Source organism: Puma concolor, chromosome C1 (genome assembly GCF_028749965.1).
Source record: "Puma concolor isolate L17-30 chromosome C1, mPumCon1.1.hap2, whole genome shotgun sequence".
Lineage (NCBI taxonomy): Eukaryota > Metazoa > Chordata > Mammalia > Carnivora > Felidae > Puma > Puma concolor.
Genome location: NC_141674.1, coordinates 36,223,766 through 36,242,793, shown reverse-complemented (window position 1 = coordinate 36,242,793; position 19,028 = coordinate 36,223,766). Strand labels below are relative to the sequence as shown.

The following is a 19,028-nucleotide window of genomic DNA, read 5'->3' as shown; positions in this document are numbered from 1 at the left end:
AGCTCTGTGGTATTATATTTGTTTGCTACGGCTGGTGTAACAAAGTACCACAGAAGTTTAAACAATAAAATTTATTGTCTCATAGTTTTGGAAGCTGGAAGTCTAAAATCAACTTGTTGGTAGTTGGTTCCTTCTGAGGGCTGAAAAGAAGGCATGTATTCTAGGAATCCTTGGAATGTGGATGGCCACCTTCATGTATACATGGCAATTTTCCCTGTATGCATGTTTATCTCTAAGTTTTCCCTTGTTATTAGAATACTGGTAATAAAAAAAGAATGCTGGTAATATTACATTACAGCATACTCGTATGCCCTCATTTTAGCCTTATTACCTCTGTAAAGACCCTGTCTCCAAATAAGGTCACATTCTGAGATATTGGTGCTAGGATTTCAACACACAATTTATGAAAATCAAGTTAACTAATATTTGAATACATTATCCAAAGATAACATATACCAGGTTTATATTCTTTAAGTTTATTGATTTATTTTGAGAGAGTGAGCAAGCAGGGGAGAGGCAGAGAAAGAGGGAGAATCACTTGCAGGCTCTGCACTGCCAGCAGAGCCTGATGTGGGGCTCAAACTCACAAACCATGAGATCATGACCTGAGCTGAGATTCAGTCAGACACCTAACCAACAGAGTCACCCATGTGCTCCTACTGATTTATAGTCTTCTGCCAATTAAATTGTTTTTCCTTTTTTTAGAAGACAATCTCAAGAGACTGTTTTCAAGTTAGAACCTAAGGTGTTGCTTGTTTTTTTTTTTTTTTTTAAATTTTTTTTTTTCAACGTTTATTTATTTTGGGGACAGAGAGAGACAGAGCATGAACGGGGGAGGGGCAGAGAGAGAGGGAGACACAGAATTGGAAACAGCCTCCAGGCTCCGAGCCATCAGCCCAGAGCCTGATGCGGGGCTCGAACTCACGGACCGCGAGATCGTGACCTGGCTGAAGTCGGACACTTAACCGACTGCGCCACCCAGGCGCCCCGGTGTTGCTTGTTTTTAAAAAAGCTTCTGAGTTGTGTAAAACTAGATCACCCTGCTTGTTAGAACATCAAGATGGCTCCAGCTTTACTTTTCCTAATTTATACATACTTGTGACTTTATTTAAAAAATTTTTTGACCAGCTGATATTTGAAGATGGGGTTGTGTCTATAAAAATTGGATACAAACTGGAAAATGTGTCCAGCTTTTCTTTGAATATGGCTTTCCCCTTATGATACTGCTCCCTACTGACTTTTAGAGCCACAGATCCTTTCAGCTCATATAACTAGATTATACCAGATAAAATGAGCTTGGAAATGCAATTCTCAGGGCCAATTGCAATGACAACCCCACAACGGAACCACCTATTATTTTCAAACACTCATGGATACAGAGTTTTCCTCTTATGGGAGAATATGCGTGTCTTTTTTCAATGATCATAAGGCTCTAGCAAAAAGGATTTTCATTTTTATCATTTTATATATATATTTTTTCATTTTACGTTTTTCAAAACAAGTAAAACATTAAAATGTTATGTATAATTCATACACACTGAAAAATGTAACCTAAAGTGAAAATGACTTGTTAGGGATTTTCAAACTCTTATCAAGTAATTCCTAGGAAATAAAGATTTCTAGAAATGAAAAAAAAAATCTGTGAATAAATAACCACTGATGGGGAACAAAAGCTAAACAGGAGAAGAAGAAAAAGGTGATGCCAAAACACAACTTTACGAGGCTTGTAGCCAACATGCTAACATTATCTACAAAGTAGTTTTTATATTTATTCTACTTGACCAGGCTTCTTGAGTCCTTTCTCTGGATAAATATCTTTAACTAGTAAAGTGATTATAAATGAAAGCAAAGCCACTAAAGTGACTACTATCTTAAGGACTTTGAACCAGTTGGGATAATGTGGCAAGAGAAAAAGTTCAATGTGTAATGCTATCCCCAAACCTATTATTACTGTGACTATAGCTTCACTGAGTCTTTCAGAAATAAGGAAGGCAAACCATGAAAACAGAAGAGGAGGCGTACTACTAGCCAAACTGAGGAAGTCTGGTTTGGCTGTATTATCTTCTGGCAGAGCAAAACCCCATTTGATCCCTCCCAAGAAAGATAGGAAACTGGCTCCATAAGCCATCTGAGTAAAAGCTAATAAGGGGATATAAGTCTTTGCCATCACCATGACCAGTGGTGGAGCAACAAAGGGGATTACTCCTGCCAGAATTATGTATAATAGTGGCTTTGGGCTTTCAAGCAGGAAAGTTATGGTGCCTGGTGGCTTGGTTGGAAGGACTTCTTGCTTCTGCTGCTTCTTAAAGCTGCATGGGGAAGTATGATAGTATTGTGTCTTGTTCATATACACTGGAAATGATGAGAAAAACCAAGGCCCTGGCAACAAAGGGGAAAAGTTTTGCTGGAGACATGTCTTGAGAGAAAGTGTTTCTATTCTGCTGGCTCCTAGTCGGAATGTGAAAGGGTACTTCAGCATCTAAAGAGAAAACAGAACCAGCAGACAAAAACAAATTTTAAAATAATAGCAATTTCTTAGTTAATCCCAAACTGAAACAATATAAAAACAAACCATCTCCTTTCTATTAGTACATCAAACTTACAAAAAGATTGTACTATAGGGTGATGTTAATGCTAGCTAAGGCTAGCAAATAGTGATAAAACATGCAAAAGAAACTGAATAGAAACCTAGTGATGTATTTTTTCCTACCACTAACCTTATCCCATGAAAGGAGTATCTGAAAGAGAAACAGGTAAAGAGTACACCTTTAGGATCTGGCATTTTAAACTGCCTCTTCTATTTATAACTTGCAAAAGAAGCAGTGTTAATTACTGTGGGAATGCTATTTTATATTGATAAAGCAATCTACCTTCCAGTTTAGCTTTACAGAAACTATACTTTCCATCGCTCCATTCCTTCCTACACGTCTCTGCCTACTTTTCTCTGTAGGGAACCCATCTTTCAAAATTCAGCATGAAGCATTCCCCAGTCTGAATTAATGCTCCTATAACTATGTAAGTATCTTCTGCACACTCCCATCATAATTCTCACAGTGAATGTAAATTATGTGTTTGTCTCCATATACTTGAGAGTCAGAACCATATTTTTTCCTTTGTCTTCAAACAAACAAAAAAACTCCCCAGTGCCTTTCATGGTCACAGCCAAAATAAAAACCTTTCCTGCTGATTCTGTGCTTTAGTGAGCAGATTTCAGACTTCAACTAGCTAATAGATGAACAGTGACTCAAAAAGCATTGAATGAAAGAAAAAAAAGCTATTTAAGAATCTTGGTGACTCCTCAAAATGCTAGGAATGATTCCATCCTGGAGTTTTTTCTTCCTTTTGTTTGGAATGTTCTTCCCTGAGCTGCTTGCACAGCCTATTCCCTCTCTTCCAACCTATTTTTAAGTACAATCTTAAGTTTATTGTTGATACTCCCTGTTCCCCTTCCCTGTTTTATATTTTTCCAGAGGACTTACCACTTGATATATGAAATAATTTTTTACCCACCTTTTCCCGCATCACCTAAATATATAAGGATAAAGATTTTTGTCTTTTTTTTTTTTTCACTGCTATTGCCTCAGCGAAACAGTGCCAACAAAATTTGCCGAATAAACCAACCTTTGAAGATGCCTGAGAAAACTTCTGGATGAAATGAAGCATGCTGGGTCCAATTGAAAGTCTTGCTCAGGAAGATGCCAGGCAGTTCTGATTAATTCATTTTTACAGCTAAGTGGAGGGGCTGAATCAGAAGTATGCTGCTGTGTACAAAACAAGATGTCACTTAATTTTCTTCATTTTATACATATCTTTTTATAAGTAGTAACTCAAGAATTTTACTTTGAAAACAATCATTAACGTCTTCAAAAAATCAGTAACACATTAAGTAGATAGATCCTTTTCATCTCTGAACCATTCTTTTATTTTTTATTTTTATTAACGTTTATTTCTTTTTGAAAGAGAGAGCACATGCGAGTGGGCAAGTGAGGTGGGGGCAGAGAGAGGGGGAGACAGAGGATCCAAAGCAGGCTCTACACTCTCAGCGGGGCTTGAACTAATGAACTGTGAGATCATGACCTGAGCTGAAGTCTGGATGCTTAACCAACTGAGCCACCTAGGCACCCCTGAACCATTCTTCTAGCTTTTGCTGTTTGGTGTAACTGAAAAAGTAATGTACAGCGACAGAAGATTTGTATCTTACAAACACCTCTATAATTCCCCAGCTGTTGTGACCTTGCATGAATTGTCTCCTTGAAGTGCAGTTCTCTCATTAAAATGGAAAGTTATAGCTTCTCTGTTCTCTTTTTTCACCTTAGTTACCTATTTTGGGTAGGCATTTACAGTTCCAAATGATGGTAGCAATCAATACAATTTAGCTGTGAACCAAGCACTGTAACTATGTGTTTTATATGCATTAACTCATTTAATACAACAACGTTATCAACTTAGTGCTGAAAGAACACATATAGCCTGTTAAATTAGAGTGAAGATTTTGGAGTCAATTTGTGCTGGGATCATGGCTCCCCCACTTACCAAGTATGTGACTTTGAACAAGTTATTTAACCTTGTTATGTTGCAGTTCACTCATCTTTGAAATAATTACAAGAACTACATAGGGTCGTTTTGAAAGTTAAAAGAATTAATACGTGTAAAGAACTGAGAACTGTCCCTAACAAAGTAAGCACTCAAAAAGTATTAACTATATTCCCACCTTACACAAGGGGAAATGGTTACAAACCCTGTCTAATATAAGCAGCCAGTAAGTGGTTGAGTGAGAGGATAAATCTAGATCTGTCTTACATGAGTTTCACTCTTAATCAGGAGAATGGGTATCTAAAAGATCCAAAAACCACATGTGCTACCTAAGTAAACATTTTAATGAACTAATTTCTAGGTTACAGCTCTTAAGGCTGGGTAGAAAAATCCTGTATACATACCAGTCAATGTTTTCATTCTATAACATAAAGACGGAGGGAAGTAGGTTATCCCGGTCCTACGAATAGATCTTAGATGGCACTTACACCCACTCCTGACTTCAAACACATATATCTGCGGGGCCCACACTCACTGTTGCTCAAAATCACCTGCGTTAAGAGCTTTCCGGACCACCCCCACTTAAAATCTCAATGCTCTTTTCACTTTCGGGACTCCCTATGCACTATGACCATGTGATTTCCAACTCTTGGTTGTTAAAGGGAAAGAGTGATGGCCTAAACCCCGGGGACGGCAACTGGTGAGGAAATGAAGGGCAAAGAACCAAGGGTTAATCCGCTCAATTTAGGTGAAAACGGACGGTATTTCCACTGCCCCAGAGGGAAGACTTGCAGACTGCAAAGCCTCAGAGTGAACATTTGAGAGAAGTGTCTGGACGAAAGAATCCTCGGGAAACTGCCCCACAGTGCTCGCGGCTTTGATTTACTCTCAACCCTTGGTGACCCCATTCCCAATCTGCACCCTGTGGCAGCCGCCCTGCTACTTACTTGCCACCTTGGAATCAGAGATGTAAATAAAGCTGAGCCGCCAGAATAGCCAGGTATTCAGGAAAAGGCAACTTCCGGCACGTGGGTGGTAACAGTCCCTCCCCACTTCCTGAGAAGGGGCGGGTTGGGGAACAGTCCGGGTGGGAACTTGACCAGCGCTGAACTGGTTCCCATGCCAGGCTTTCCATCTTGGGTTACTATTTTAAATCTTAACTCTGGAAGCCGGCTTTTGAAGTCTGTAGGATGCCTGAATGGTCTTTCTTTTAGGTTTCCCAGCCAGCAGAATCTGCCCCTCCGAGTTCGGGAAGGTAGAGTGTAACTACTGAAACAATGACAAGTGATAGTGGTAGGAGAGATTTGGAGTCTAGGTCGTGTGACTTGGCCAAATTGTTTGCCATCCCTGGAACTCATAACAGGGTTTCTAGGATCGATGGGCCACATCTTACAATGTATTAGGGTCCTGAACTACTAAGAAAAACGAAACTGTTTTTACTTCCATTCTCGTTGCTTGGACCTGGAAACGTATTAAGAAATAAAGAGTATGGGGGCGCCTGGGTGGCTCAGTTGGTTAAGTGTGGGATTTCGGCTCAGGTCACATCTCCCGGTTTGTGAGTTTGAGCCCCACGTCGGGCTCTGTGCTGACAGCTTGCTTGGAGCCTGGAACTTGCTTCGGATTCTGTCTCCCTTTCTCTCTGCCCCTCCCCTGCTCACACTCTGTGTGTCTCTCAATAATAATAAAGATTTTTAAAAATTATTTTAAAAAAGAGTACAAGGGGCAGGACTTTTGCTTCCCTGAAAGGTATGGTGATAAGAGCATTGGTTTGGGTTGATCTGAAAAGTTAGATCATTCTTTGTCACCCTCTGTTTTAATTTTTATTTATCAGCTCTGTGACCTTGGACAGTCTCGTGTCTTCTCTGGGCCTCCATTTCAGTCTATCAAAGGAGACTGGGCCTCCATTTCAGTCTATCAAAGGAGACAGCGCCGAGCAATTTGAGCGTTCATCTGAAAACAATAGAGCTGAAAGGGCCCACGCTGGCCGCTTCCTCCAATGCCTCAGGACTCTAGGTAATCTAGCTTCCCGGCTGCTGGCCACCATATAGTTTAGCGTCCTGTGCAGGGTGGGCCCATTGCGAATTCTTCGTAATAATAACCGCTTCTAATCGCGATAGGCTTTCACTTTTATTTCCTTCTGTCATGGCAGCGCCGCCCCTTCCAGTAGTGCGATATCCAATGAGGCTTTGGGTCGGAGAAACAACTTCTCCACCCAGGCATAGGAGCAGGCTCCGGACAGAAATACGCCCTGCGCTGGGCCAAGGCCGTGACGCCAGCCATCGGGCGGAACTACCACTCCCAGCGGGTATAGCGCGTCGGGACCAGCCGCGCAGGCCTCAAGAGCCGGGCGGTGTGGCCCGCTGGGGGCTGAAGTCTTAACGACGCGCGCACTGGAAACAGTGGAAGGTGGGAAGGGTCGGAAAACACGGGATCCTACGAAGCCGGTTTGCTAGTACTTGTACGGGTAGTTTGGGGACGCGAGCATGCTCAGAAGTGGGGTACGGGAGGACGAAGGGGCGGGGAAAAACAGTACACACATACACACCCACCCACTCATTCACACGCATCCAGGCCCTGAAGTTGGGCCGGGGGATAAGAGGAGGGATACCAAACTCGGCTGGTCTCTCCCTCTCAAGCGGCGCGAGGAAGGGCAGAGAATTCAAGTCGGCAGACGGGTGGGGGCACTGTCTCCAGCGGCCGTAAGGGGGGGTTGGGGACCACGCACGGAATAACTGCCGTTCACGCGGCGGAACGTTGGCTGCGTGGGGCGCCGGCAGGGTCACCCGAACAGGGCTCCTGCGCTTGCGCTCCTGTGGGAGGTGCGAGCGGGTGGGCGTGTGCGAGGCGTGGTCGGAGGGGGGAGGGCCCGGCTGGCCGTCGCTCCTCCCCCTCTTGCCCCTCCTGGGCCGTGTGGGCCGGGCAGCCATTTTGGGAAGAGCTTTGTTATGGTTGTGGGCTCTCCACCTTTGCGGGATCAGGAAGCTGGGGACGCGACCTCAGACGCCGCGTATGCTCCCTGTCTGTAGCCCCGCTACTGCCGGGTGAGTAGGGGTTCCGGAAAACGGGCGGTAGGGGATCTTGAGTCGTCCCGGCTCGGGGCTCCGCCCGGTGCATGACCAACCGGCTGTTGAAACTAGTTGAAGGAGGCTCTCTCACAGGTGGTTGGTATAGGTCGGCCCCGGGAGGGGGAGAGGAGCCGAAGGGCCCGCGGTCCTGTGGTTCGGACGGGGCACTTCCCCCGCGCGAGGAGCTTTGCAGTCGAGTGTTGCAGCGGCTTTGCCCGAGCGCTTCTACTTCAACTTTGGTCTTCGGGTCGGAACGCTCACCTGCGGCTCTCTGGCTCCTCTCCAGGCGTTCCGGCTTGTTGGTGGTTGAGTGGCTTGGTTTACGGGTTTCTTTTTCTCCCCTTCTTAAATTAGAACCAAGGGCTTTTGTTTTCCAGTGAAGGAAAACCTAAGGAGGAAAAAATAATGTAAGTCAAATGTGGGACCTCTGAGGGGAAAGGAAGAGCTTTAACCACCAGCGTTTCGGTTCTCCGTGGTAGCGAGGTATTTTCTTTGATTTAGATTTAAGTCGATATCCAACACCTACGGATCGCCTCCTCCTCCGAAAAAAAGCTGGTCGATGTTGAAGAGTTTTAACGAGGATTTTTTTTTTACTGTTTTAAATCTACCTCTCTCCACCCCCGTGCAATTCAAAAGAAAGGCTGAATCTAAAATGGCTGTAGCTTGGGAAGTGCCCTAAGCTTCAGTAACTTAAATACATTACCATGTCTTAATTTTTGGTTGTTTCTTCTACGAGGGCAGCAGCTGAATCTTTTGATATTTTGGTCTTCTTGCAATTGGTGTCTTGAAGAGTCCTTGCTAGGTGAAAAGAAAGGTGAGGCTAAAGAAGTTTGCTTACTCCAAAAGTTTACGTAAGAGTGGGTGCGGGTGTGTGTGTGTGTGTGTGTGGTTGCTTATAGTTTTGAAATTGTGCTATGATGGTAATTTTATCATCCAACTTTGTGCTCTGAGGTTGGTTTGTCATATTTGTTGAAATACTTATTCTTAACTTTGATATTTATTGCTTACCAGGAAAAAAAACCCAGCTAATGGTGTGGGTCATGTTTTAGTAACAGAACTCACACATTCCTGAGTAAATCCAGTCCAAAACTAAAGTGATTGGTAGTCTTCAGAAGACTCAGATTGGTAATTTGACGGACTACTGGAGTTTTCTGGTCTTTTCTGTGTAATACTTGAAAGGAAATCAGAGTGCTCTTAAGTTTGGGACCTTGATTGCAACTCTGTGAGACAACCAGTGAAAACGAACTTTAGATGTGGAGTGGCTGATTGTTGTGCCCTTTCAAACAAAAGGCTGCCTTTTTGTTTGCCCCTCTCCCCCCCCCCCCTTTTTAAGCCATCAGATCCAGTTTAACTGAAAACAAAAAGGCATAGACTGGAAATCAAAAACAGATAACTTCAGTGTTTGGGAAGGTGCTTGAGTTTCAGGTTGCAATTTGCTTAAAAGATAAAATAATAAAAATGCTAATCGTGAATGAGAACTTGGGAATTAACAATAAAATAAGCTGTCATCTTCCTTAAGGAGTCAGTTTCAATTTAACATACTGCATTCTTTTAACACAAAAGAATGTGTTTTGTCAGTGCTCCTAGGATCTTTTTTTGTTTTTAAATTATTTTGGTGATTTTACAAGAAAAACATTTGCAGTGCTCTATAGAAATTACAAGTCAACTGCTTTGTGTTTGGCCATTTGCCTACTGAACCCATAAACTTAGATGCTCAAAATGGTTTGTATATGTTGATATAAATATTCTTTCAATTGATTCTGTATATAGTATCTTATCAGAGATCTTGAAATAAGGGGGGATGTTAGGAAGCCTTTTTATTTTTTAATGTTTATATATTTTTGAGAGACCGAGACAGCACGAGTGGGGAAGGAGCAGAGAGAGGGAGACACGGAATCCGAAGCAGGCTCCAGGCTCTGAGCTGTCAGCACAGAGCCCAACGTGGGGCTTGAACTCACGAACTGTGAGCTGAAGTCAGCGTTTAACTGACGGAGGCACCCAGGTTCCCCGAAGCCTTTTTATTTTTAATAAATGGAATCCACGGGTTTTCTCATCAGTGGCTGTTTAAAAGCTTGGCTGAGGGGGGCACATGCAATCATTTTAATAAGTTTGGAATGATAAGAAATCTGGGACACATTTCTGCTTATAATTCCTATCTACTTATTTTTAAAATGTTTAATTTTTATTTTATTTATTTTTTTTTTTTTGAGAAAGAGAGCATGCACTTGCTGGAGGAGGGGCAGAAAGAGAGGAGAGAGAGAATCCCAACCAGGCTCCCAGCTGCCATTGCAGAGCCAGACTCTGCTGATCCCACTAACTGGGAGATCATAATCTGAGGTGAAATCAAGAGTCGGACCCTCAACCAACTGAGCCACCCAGGCGCCCCCTGCTTATAATTCATTTTTAAATTCTGTTATAGATACAGTACACAATTCTGAATCATACTTTAGCAGATTGCATATCTTTGTTTTATGGTTAAATTGTATGTACTTAGTAACAGTGATAACTAGGCAATCTGTTTCTAAGTCATTGTGCTTCACCATTATGAATGCTGTCTTTACTGGTGAAAATGAGACTATTAGAAAGTTGACAGGCACAAAAATTTTAAAGGATCTCAACTAAAAAAAAACTTCATGGAAAAGGTAAATTTTGTAGTGGGTTATTTATGGTTTCCCAAATAGATGGGTGGAAAAATCGAGGTACAGCATAGATAATGTTACCTCATATGTGACTGTAGTTGAAAAATCGAGGTACAGCATAGATAATATGTTACCTCATATGTGACTGTAGTTGCCGTTGTCTGGAATTTAATATTTGGTGTGTTGAGATCTAGCTGTCCAAGTCATTTCTAAATCAGACTCTGATTTTTATTTCCAATTGTAGTGTGCCCAAAACAAAACTGGCTACAACAAACTAGTTAAGTAAAAAAAAAATAGTTGGAGCATCTGGGTGGCTCAGTCGGTTGAGCGTCCGACTTCGGCTCAGGTCATGATCTTGCAGTCTGTGAGTTCAAGCCTCGTGTCAGGCTCTGTGCTGACAGCTCAGAGCCTGGAGCCTGCTTCAGATTCTGTGTCTCCCTCTCTCTTTGCCCCTCCCCCGCTCATGCTCTGTCTCTCTCTCTCTCTCTCTCTCTCTCTCTGTCAAAGATAAATAAACATTAAAAAAAATTATAAAAAAAATAGTTAAGAATGGCTGAACTTTTGTCCACAGGTAATTTTAACTAAGAAGGTAAAATATTGCTAATGTTATGTGACTTGAATTTTTATAGATGATTGCAAATATCCCGGGCAAGTATTTAAAGGAATCAAATAGTTATTTTCCTTTACTAAAGCAAACAATCAGCCTTTATTATTATTATTTTTTTTTTTTTTTCATTTCAAGAAATGATAGAGGCTATACTGTGGTGCCAGTTTGGGTGTTCTAAGGTGTTTAGAAATTCCTAAATGACCGTAAAATGTCTTGCCACCAAAGAACTTAGTAGTTTAACACATAAGTGGAAAATGTTCATAGGATAACAACATAGAAAGCTGTCTTTCTTAAAGGAGTGGACTTTTAACATACTTACTATGTTTACCTTCCTTTTCTATGATAAAACTGCTTTGCCTTATGTTAACCAGATGTCAGGCTAGAATCACCAGCATGAACAAAGTTTTGGTACACTTTTCTGAGCATTAGGTCTATTTGTGCAGAATACATTTTGTTTTCAGAAAAATCAAATTCATTTAAGTTTGGCTATACTTTAGATTTCAAACTCTTATTTCTGCTGATTGTAAGTTTAAATTTTGTTATATAAAAAATTCTTTTCTGAATGATTGCTATCTTTGAAGTATGTTGAAAAGTTGTTTTGAGGGCTCTGGCTAATTAAAAGGTAGAGGTATTCCAGTGTTCCTGCTATGTGTTTATGAATTATTAGCTCTACTTTTTAATTAGTCTTACGAGATATGGTGGGAAGGGTAGTTTATTTTGGGCTTCATAAGCTATGGGTTATAATAGAGTCTAGTATATAACCCAATGTATATAATTCCTCAAAATACTTTTTAATAAATAGATAATCTTATCCCTTCTACAAGTGAGTGTACAGAGGGTCCAAGAAATTACATAATTTACATAACATAATGAGAGATCTGGATTCAGGCGCCTTTCTCTGATTCTGAAGCTCAGTTTCCACCACATCTGATGCAAAGATGACATGGTGTGGTAATTAAGGGCACCAGTTATACAGCCAGGTTTGAATCTCAGCATTGCCACTTACAGCTTTGTGACCTTGGAGAGTTTAAAGTGAAATTTCTTCTGTGCCTTTTCCTTCCTCTGTTAAATGGGGATAATAGTAATTTCTCGTAGAATTATTGTGGTAAATAATATTTGTAGAGTTCTTAAAAACAGTGCACTTCATGGGGCGCTTGGGTGGCTCAGTCAGTTAAGAATCTGACTTCGACTCAGGTCAGGATCTCAGTTTGTGAGTTCACACTCCACACCGGGCTCTGCGCTGATAGTGTGGGGCCTGTTTGGGATTCTTTCTCCTCTTTCTCTGCCCCTACCCCACTTGCGATTGAGCGTTCTGTCTCTCTCTCTTTCAGAATAAATAAATGTTAAAAAACAAAAAAATATATATGTATGTATTTATATATGTATATATATAACAATATTTCATAATTGTTATATAAACTGTATGAAATTGTCTTTTTTTTTTTAATTTTTTTTTTCAACGTTTTTATTTATTTTTGGGACAGAGAGAGACAGAGCATGAACGGGGGAGGGACAGAGAGAGAGGGAGACACAGAATCGGAAACAGGCTCCAGGCTCCGAGCCATCAGCCCAGAGCCTGACGCGGGGCTCGAACTCACGGACCGCGAGATCGTGACCTGGCTGAAGCCGGACGCTTAACCGACTGCGCCACCCAGGCGCCCCGAAATTGTCTTTAATGAATGTCCTTTTACCAATCAAATGAAATTTAGTGAAATCTGAACAGAATGTTGCATGCGGAGGTTCTTCTTTTTTTCTTTATTAGGTATTATTTTTCTGTTAACTTTTCTAGTTTATCTGAATCAAATCTAGTTCCCACATACTATAATTGACATTCTTTCAAGCTTCTTAATTTTTATGTTTCTTCTGTGTCCCCCCCCCCCTTGCACTTTGTTGAAGTCAGATTATTTGGCACAGTTTGCCACATTTGAGATTTTTCTAATTTCTTATGAATTGGTAGTTGGGTATTGAAGCTTAGATTGAGTTTTGATGCATTGGGAATAAAGAGAAGACTAACTTCATAGGTGATTCTGTGCATTTGGGGATTATTTTTTTCTGGTTTGTTCAGTGGTTCTCATATCATTTTCTTAAAATTTGTCTATTGAGCAGCATAGAGTAATTAAATGAGTTATTTGTCCTCCTTTGATATGCATATAAAATGGAGTGTTTCATTTGCCAACTTAATACTAATTTTCCAAGCAGTTTTTTTTTCCTGTCCTTTTTTTCTTCATAGTATGTATTTATGGTGTTGTAAAATTGAGCTGAGTGTACTGGGTTTGCAGTGGTTTTGTTTTCTAGTTTTGGTTACTAGTGAGTAGTTTTCTCAGTGTATTTGGTTTGAAAATTTTTCTCCTCTTGCTTATGCCCCACTCCCAACCCCCTTAAGCATTTTATTGTTAGCACCTATTGAATGCTCACTATAGGCCAGGCACTTCTTTCCCCACACCCCTAGGGAAAACATCAGGCATATTCTTTTTTTTTTTTTTTTTTTTTTTTTTTTTAATTTTTTAAAATGTTTATTTATCTTTGAAAGAGAGAAAGTGTGTGAGCAGGGGAGGAAGGGGGGAGGAGACAGAATCCGAATCAGGCTCCAAGCTGCTAGCTCAAAACCTGATGTGGGGCTCAAACTCCTGAGATCAGGACCTCAGCTGAAGTCAGATGCCAAAGGGGATGCTAAACTGACTGAGCCACCCAGGTGCCCCCAGGCATATTCTTAACACTACCTGTATTCACCATTTAATCTTTCAACGTTCCAACAGTCTCCAAATTACAGATAAAGATTTGAAGCAAAATGAGATGAAGTGACTTGCCCAAAGTTACCCAGCTAAGTACGTGGCAGAACCGGCTAGATACAGTCTGCTCTTCTACCTTAAAAGTAATGTTTGGATCGGAAGCCAAGTTCATTCTTCAGAAGAGATTTTAGAAATGCTTATAAGTTGGGGTGCCTGGGTGGCTCAGTTTGTTAAGCATTCAGCTCTTGATTTTGGCTCAGATCATGATTCACAGTTCGTGTGTTCGGACCCCATGTTGGGTTCTGTGGTGGCAGCGCGAAGCCTGCTTGGGATTCTCTCTTATCTTCTCTGCCCCCATTTCTCTCTCTCTCTCAAAAAAAGAAATGGTTATAGGTAAGATGAACTTGAAGTAAAAATGTGTGTCTTGTGATAGTTATGCACTACTGTTACTTACACCCATCAGTTATAAAAATTATACATCGTTTTATTTATTTATTTATTTATTTATTTATTTATTGACGTTTATTTATTTTTGAGACAGAGACAGAGCGTGAACGGGGGAGGGTCAGAGAGAGAGGGAGACACAGAATCTGAAACAGGCTCCAGGCTCTGAGCTGTCAGCACAGAGCCCGACGCGGGGCTCGAACTCACGGACAGCGAGATCGTGACCTGAGCCGAAATTGGACGCTCAACCGACTGAGCTACCCAGGCGCCCCTATACATCATTTTTTAGATGCGACAAGTAGTCTTTTCCCTATTAGGGAATTGGAGCCTTTCAGGGTCAGTGTAGCTGCAAGAATTTGATAAAAGTTTATCACTGTTGAATGGCTTGTTTGTAGCGTAGTTGATACAGTGACTTCTGAAGCAAATGCTATGAAAACATTTTTGCTGTTTATAAAACCTTATGGTTTCAGGTACTTGCATAAATCTAATGCTCTTAATTATCTGAATCTCATAGCTGGCAAATTTTAATGTGTCTGGATTACATTAGGTAATAAATATATTTCTATAATATACTATTATTTGGAACTTTTGTGAGTTAAGAGTGTTTAGTTATGGTTGCAGCAAGTGTTGGTGACCATTGAATGATGCAGTATTGGAAAGGAGATTACTTGAAAAAAGTTAATAAATTTTACTCTTCAAAAAATTTATATTTTGTGAAATTACTTTCAGGAAATGTTTTTGGGAACAGTGAAGCGGAAGGTGGCACAGTGATTAAAGTTTATTACTGATGGGAAAACTGGCAAGATTCCTGTGTTAGACATTCTAATTGGGATTTAAAGTGATCCTTTGTTGTTTTCTTTTGACTGTTTACCGTTTTAACCCCCTTTGTATATAGCCTTTTTGTGAATCTTAGTGGGAGAGGAAGCTGGAAAGGCTGTGTGTATATAACTTGATGCATACACGCATATACATACCTACACATACACTTTCTGTCCTGAACACCTGGCAGTTGTCACCCAAGTTGTGCCAGTCACATACACTTGACTGAGGACTTGCATCTGGTGTGAGAGATGCAGAGAAGCAAGGACAGTTTAGAATCCATTCCATTGGCTGGTGGCAGTAGCTGTGGCAGTGCCAGTGGGGGGGGTTTCCTGGGACTCTTCTGTGGTGTGACCTTGGTTGGTAGTTTTGACTGCTTAGTTTTACCTTGGTTTCTGCATGTTTGCAAAGTCAAGGAGGCCCTCATTCATTCTCTGAACTCCCAATATATTTCTGATAAACTTCTTTTCTATTTAATCTACCTAAATATAGTTTCTTTTTTTCAACCAAAGACGCTGATTTATAAAATTGGCTAATAAAATTTGCTCCTTGTAGATTTTGTTTGTGACTGCCTTTATTTAGGGTAGTCTCCTAACTCCTGAGTGAAAAACTTACATGAATGTCTTTGTTAAAGACAATCTTAGACAAGAATTTTCCCTTTTATCCACTTCCAGGTTTGTTTGTTTTTTTTATTTTTAACTTTTTTTTTTTTTTTTTTTTTTTTTTTTTTTTTTTTTTGGAGAGAGAGAGAGACAGAGTATGAGCTGGGGAAGGGCAGAGAGAGAGAGAAGGAGACACAGAATCTGAAGTAGGCTTCAGGCTCTGAGCTGTCAGCACAGAGCCAGACATGGAGCTCGAACTCACTGCAAAATCTTGACCTGAGCTGAAGTCCAACAACACTTAACCAACTGAGCCACCCAGGCACCCCATATTCACTCCCAGTTTTTAAAAGCAGTAGTTCTCAATCTTTTTAAAATTTAGCTGGAGTAAGGCTTGTGCACTGTGAGTTTATTAAAGCTCCCCCATATAATTTTTCTTTTAAAGATTCTTTTATTATTATAAAAGCAGTACATATGCTGGATAGAATATTAAGAAATAAACATATGCAAAAATAAAAGCGTTCTCATCATCTAGAAATCACTAATGTGACTTTTGGTACGCTTTTTCCAGATCTTTCTCTAAGCACATATATGTAGGTTTTTATTTTTATTTTACGAAATTGAGACTAACTTACACCTTGCTTTTTTAGTTGGTAATACCCACTCTTCGTGTGAATAAATGTTCTTTTCCTCTCATATCCAGGTGCTATTTAGATTCCCCCAGTTGATCTAAAGTATAATCATATAGCTAGCTTATTCAGTACTAGTATCTGATCCAAGACCTTGTTGCATGTAATACTTTATAATGTTTTTATTTATTTTATTTTTAATGTTTATTTTTGAGAGAGCGCATGTGTGTGGAGGAGGGGAAGAGAGAGGGAGGAGACAGGATCTGAAGTGGGCTCCAAGTGATAGCTCAAACTCATAAATCAACCGTGAGATCATGACCTAAGTCAAAGTCAAACGCTAAATCACCTGAGCCACTCAGGTGCCCCTGCATGTAACACTTTAATTTCTTTATGTCTCTTTAATCTAGCATACCTTATTTTTCAGTGACACTTGAGTTTGAGACTATCCTGAGAATGGTTTTATACAGTTGCATTCTGTGTTGTCATTTAATTTGTTCCTTTAATTCCTGTATTTTTCTCTAAAGTGTACATGTAGAAACTTGACAGATTAACATCAAAATATTTTTGGCTACAATACATCATAGCTATATCTCGTTCTGCACAGTATTATAAAACATGAGTGGCTCAGTTGGTTAAGTGTCCAACTCTTGGTTTTGGCTCAGGTCATGATCTCACGGTTCATGAGTTTGAGCCCTACATTGTGCTCTGTGCTAACAGTGCAGAGCCTGCTTGGGATTCTCTCTCCCCCCTCTCTGCCCCTACTGTACTTGTGCACTCTCTCAAAGTAAATAAAAAAATTTTTAATAGAAAAATACATATTATAAAATACATAATACCTCATTGACTTATAATGCTAAGGTTGATTTTTGGATTAAGGTGATAGTTGTCTGATCCATATATTAATGATGAGTCTTCTTTTCTTGCAATGAGAAAATACTTTGCATAGTGCACTAAAAGTTCCCAGTCCCTCATCAGTCACCCTAATTTTTTTTAAGTTTATTTATTTATTTTGAGAGACAGAGTGAGCAGGGGAGGGGCAGACAGAGAGGGAGAGAGAGAATTTCAAGCAGGCTGCGCACTGTCAGCAGAGAGCCTGATGTGGGGCTTGAACTCAAAAACCACAAGTTCTTGCTTGACCTGAGCCAAAACCAAGAGTCGGATACTTAACCCCATTGTTGTCCTAATTTTTTTTTAAGGCTACTTTATTGAGATACTAATTTACATAATCTGAAATTCACACATTTTATTTTTACATTTTATTTATTTTTAAATGTTTATTTTTGAGAGAGAGAAATAGAGTGCATATGCATTGGGGAGGGGCAGAGAGACGGTGACAGAGGATCCAAAGCAGGTCTCCATGCCAACAGCAACGAGACTGATCAGGGGCTCAGACTCACAAACCACGAGACCACTACCTGAGCCACAGTTGGACATTCAACTGACTTGAGCCACCCAGGTGTCCCTAAAATTCACACATTTTAAATGTACAATTCAATGATTTTTTTTAGTATGTTCATAGAATTGTATAACCACTGCCACTGTCTAATTTTAGAACATTTTCATCACCCCAAAAAGAAACCTCATAACTGTCAGCAATCACCTTGCCCTAAGGCAACCACTAATCAACTGACAACCACTAATCACTAACCCCTCTCTCTATGGATTTGGCTATTCTGGAGTTTTCATATAAATAGAATTATACAGTATATGGTCTTTTATGTATGACTTTCCTCATTTAGCATAATGTTTTTAAGGTTCATCCATGTTGTACTGTGTATCAGTGTTTAATTTGTTTTTATGGTTGTGTTCTGTTGAGACTGTATTTTGTTTATTCAGTCATCTGTTGATGGGCATTTGAATTGTCACCTCTCAGTGGCTGTTTATTATGAACAATGCTGCTGTGAACATTGAGGTACAAGTTTTTGTGTGAACATATGTTTACATCTTTCTTAGATCTTTTTAGGAGTGTAATTGCTAGGTTATATGGTAATTCTGTTTAACTTTTTGAGAAGCTGTGTTCCACAGTGCTTGCACCATTATACATTCCCACTGGCAGTTTCTGTTGGTTTTGGTTTTTTACATCCTCAGCAACACTTGTTATTATGTCTGTCTTTTTTATTACAACCATTCTAGTGGGTGTGAAATAGTATCTCGTGGTTTTAATTTACATTTCCCTCATGGCTAATGATGTTAAGCATTTTCTTATGCTTAGTGGTCATTTGTATATCTTCTTTGGAGAAATGTCTATTCAAATCCTTTGTCCACTTTTTAATTGTGTTATTTGCCTTTTCGTTGTTGAGTTGTAAGAGGTTTTTTTTGTTTTTTTTTAATTTTAGAAGTTCAATTGAAGATGTAAAGAATACCTAAGTAAGAGATTGACTATATTCATGATTTGGAAGATTTATCATAAAGATATTTTTCCCATATTGATCTAGATTGACTCATTACTGTTCTAAGCAGTGTCATAACAACCTCCCATCCCATGCTTGTTTTATTTATTTTTTAAATGTTTTTATTTATTTTTGAGAGAGAGACAGAGCATGAGCAGGGGAGGGGCAGAGAGGGGGAGACACAGAATCGGAAGCGTACTCTAGGCTCTGAAGGGTCAGCACAGAGCCTGACGTGGGGCTCGAACTCACGGAGCGTGAGATCATGACCTGCGCCGAAGTCGGACGCTCAACCAACTGAGCCACCCAGGTGCCCCCCATGCTTGTTTTAAAATATACATGAAAGGATAGCGAGGGCCTTCAATACGGTATATGTATGGGGAAGGGGGGGAGGCCTTGGCCTACTATATATTAAGATCTTATTATAAAGCCATAATAGTTAACACACGAGGTAATAGCATGGGAATAGATAAATAGATCAGTGGAACAGAAACCTGGAAACAGACCCATACATATGTAGAAATAATTTATAATAGAGCTGGCTTTAAGAAGACAACATAGGTAAATTACTACATTT

The 19,028-nt window shown here is 40.2% G+C and overlaps 2 protein-coding genes across 5 annotated transcripts in view; one reads left to right on the top strand and one right to left on the bottom strand.

Annotated features, from left to right (window-relative positions):
• Positions 1-455: 455 nt before the first annotated feature.
• On the bottom strand, positions 456-5,675 carry TMEM69 (transmembrane protein 69). Of its 2 annotated transcripts, none has more exons than XM_025912681.2 (3): positions 5,481-5,675; positions 3,622-3,758; positions 456-2,479 (listed from the first exon to the last, which is right to left on the bottom strand). In XM_025912681.2, the coding sequence occupies exons 2-3, from the start codon at positions 3,661-3,663 to the stop codon at positions 1,769-1,771; spliced, it is 753 nt and encodes a 250-aa protein (XP_025768466.1). In that variant the 5' UTR covers positions 3,664-3,758; positions 5,481-5,675; the 3' UTR covers positions 456-1,768. The 2 variants fall into 2 exon arrangements, with proteins under 2 accessions (XP_025768466.1, XP_086572957.1); XM_086716831.1 differs by having other exon boundaries at positions 3,622-3,761; positions 5,481-5,672.
• A 1,141-nt stretch (positions 5,676-6,816) lies between these two features.
• GPBP1L1 (GC-rich promoter binding protein 1 like 1) overlaps positions 6,817-19,028 on the top strand; it is a 68,031-nt gene continuing 55,819 nt past the window's right edge. The window contains exon 1 of one of the 3 annotated variants that reach the window (XM_086716828.1): positions 6,817-6,939. The gene's annotated coding sequence lies outside the window, so the exon portion shown is untranslated. Of the gene's footprint in view, positions 6,940-7,415; positions 7,575-8,393; positions 8,413-19,028 lie in introns of those variants that run through there. The other 2 variants (XM_025935246.2, XM_086716829.1) reach the window with 2 other exon arrangements.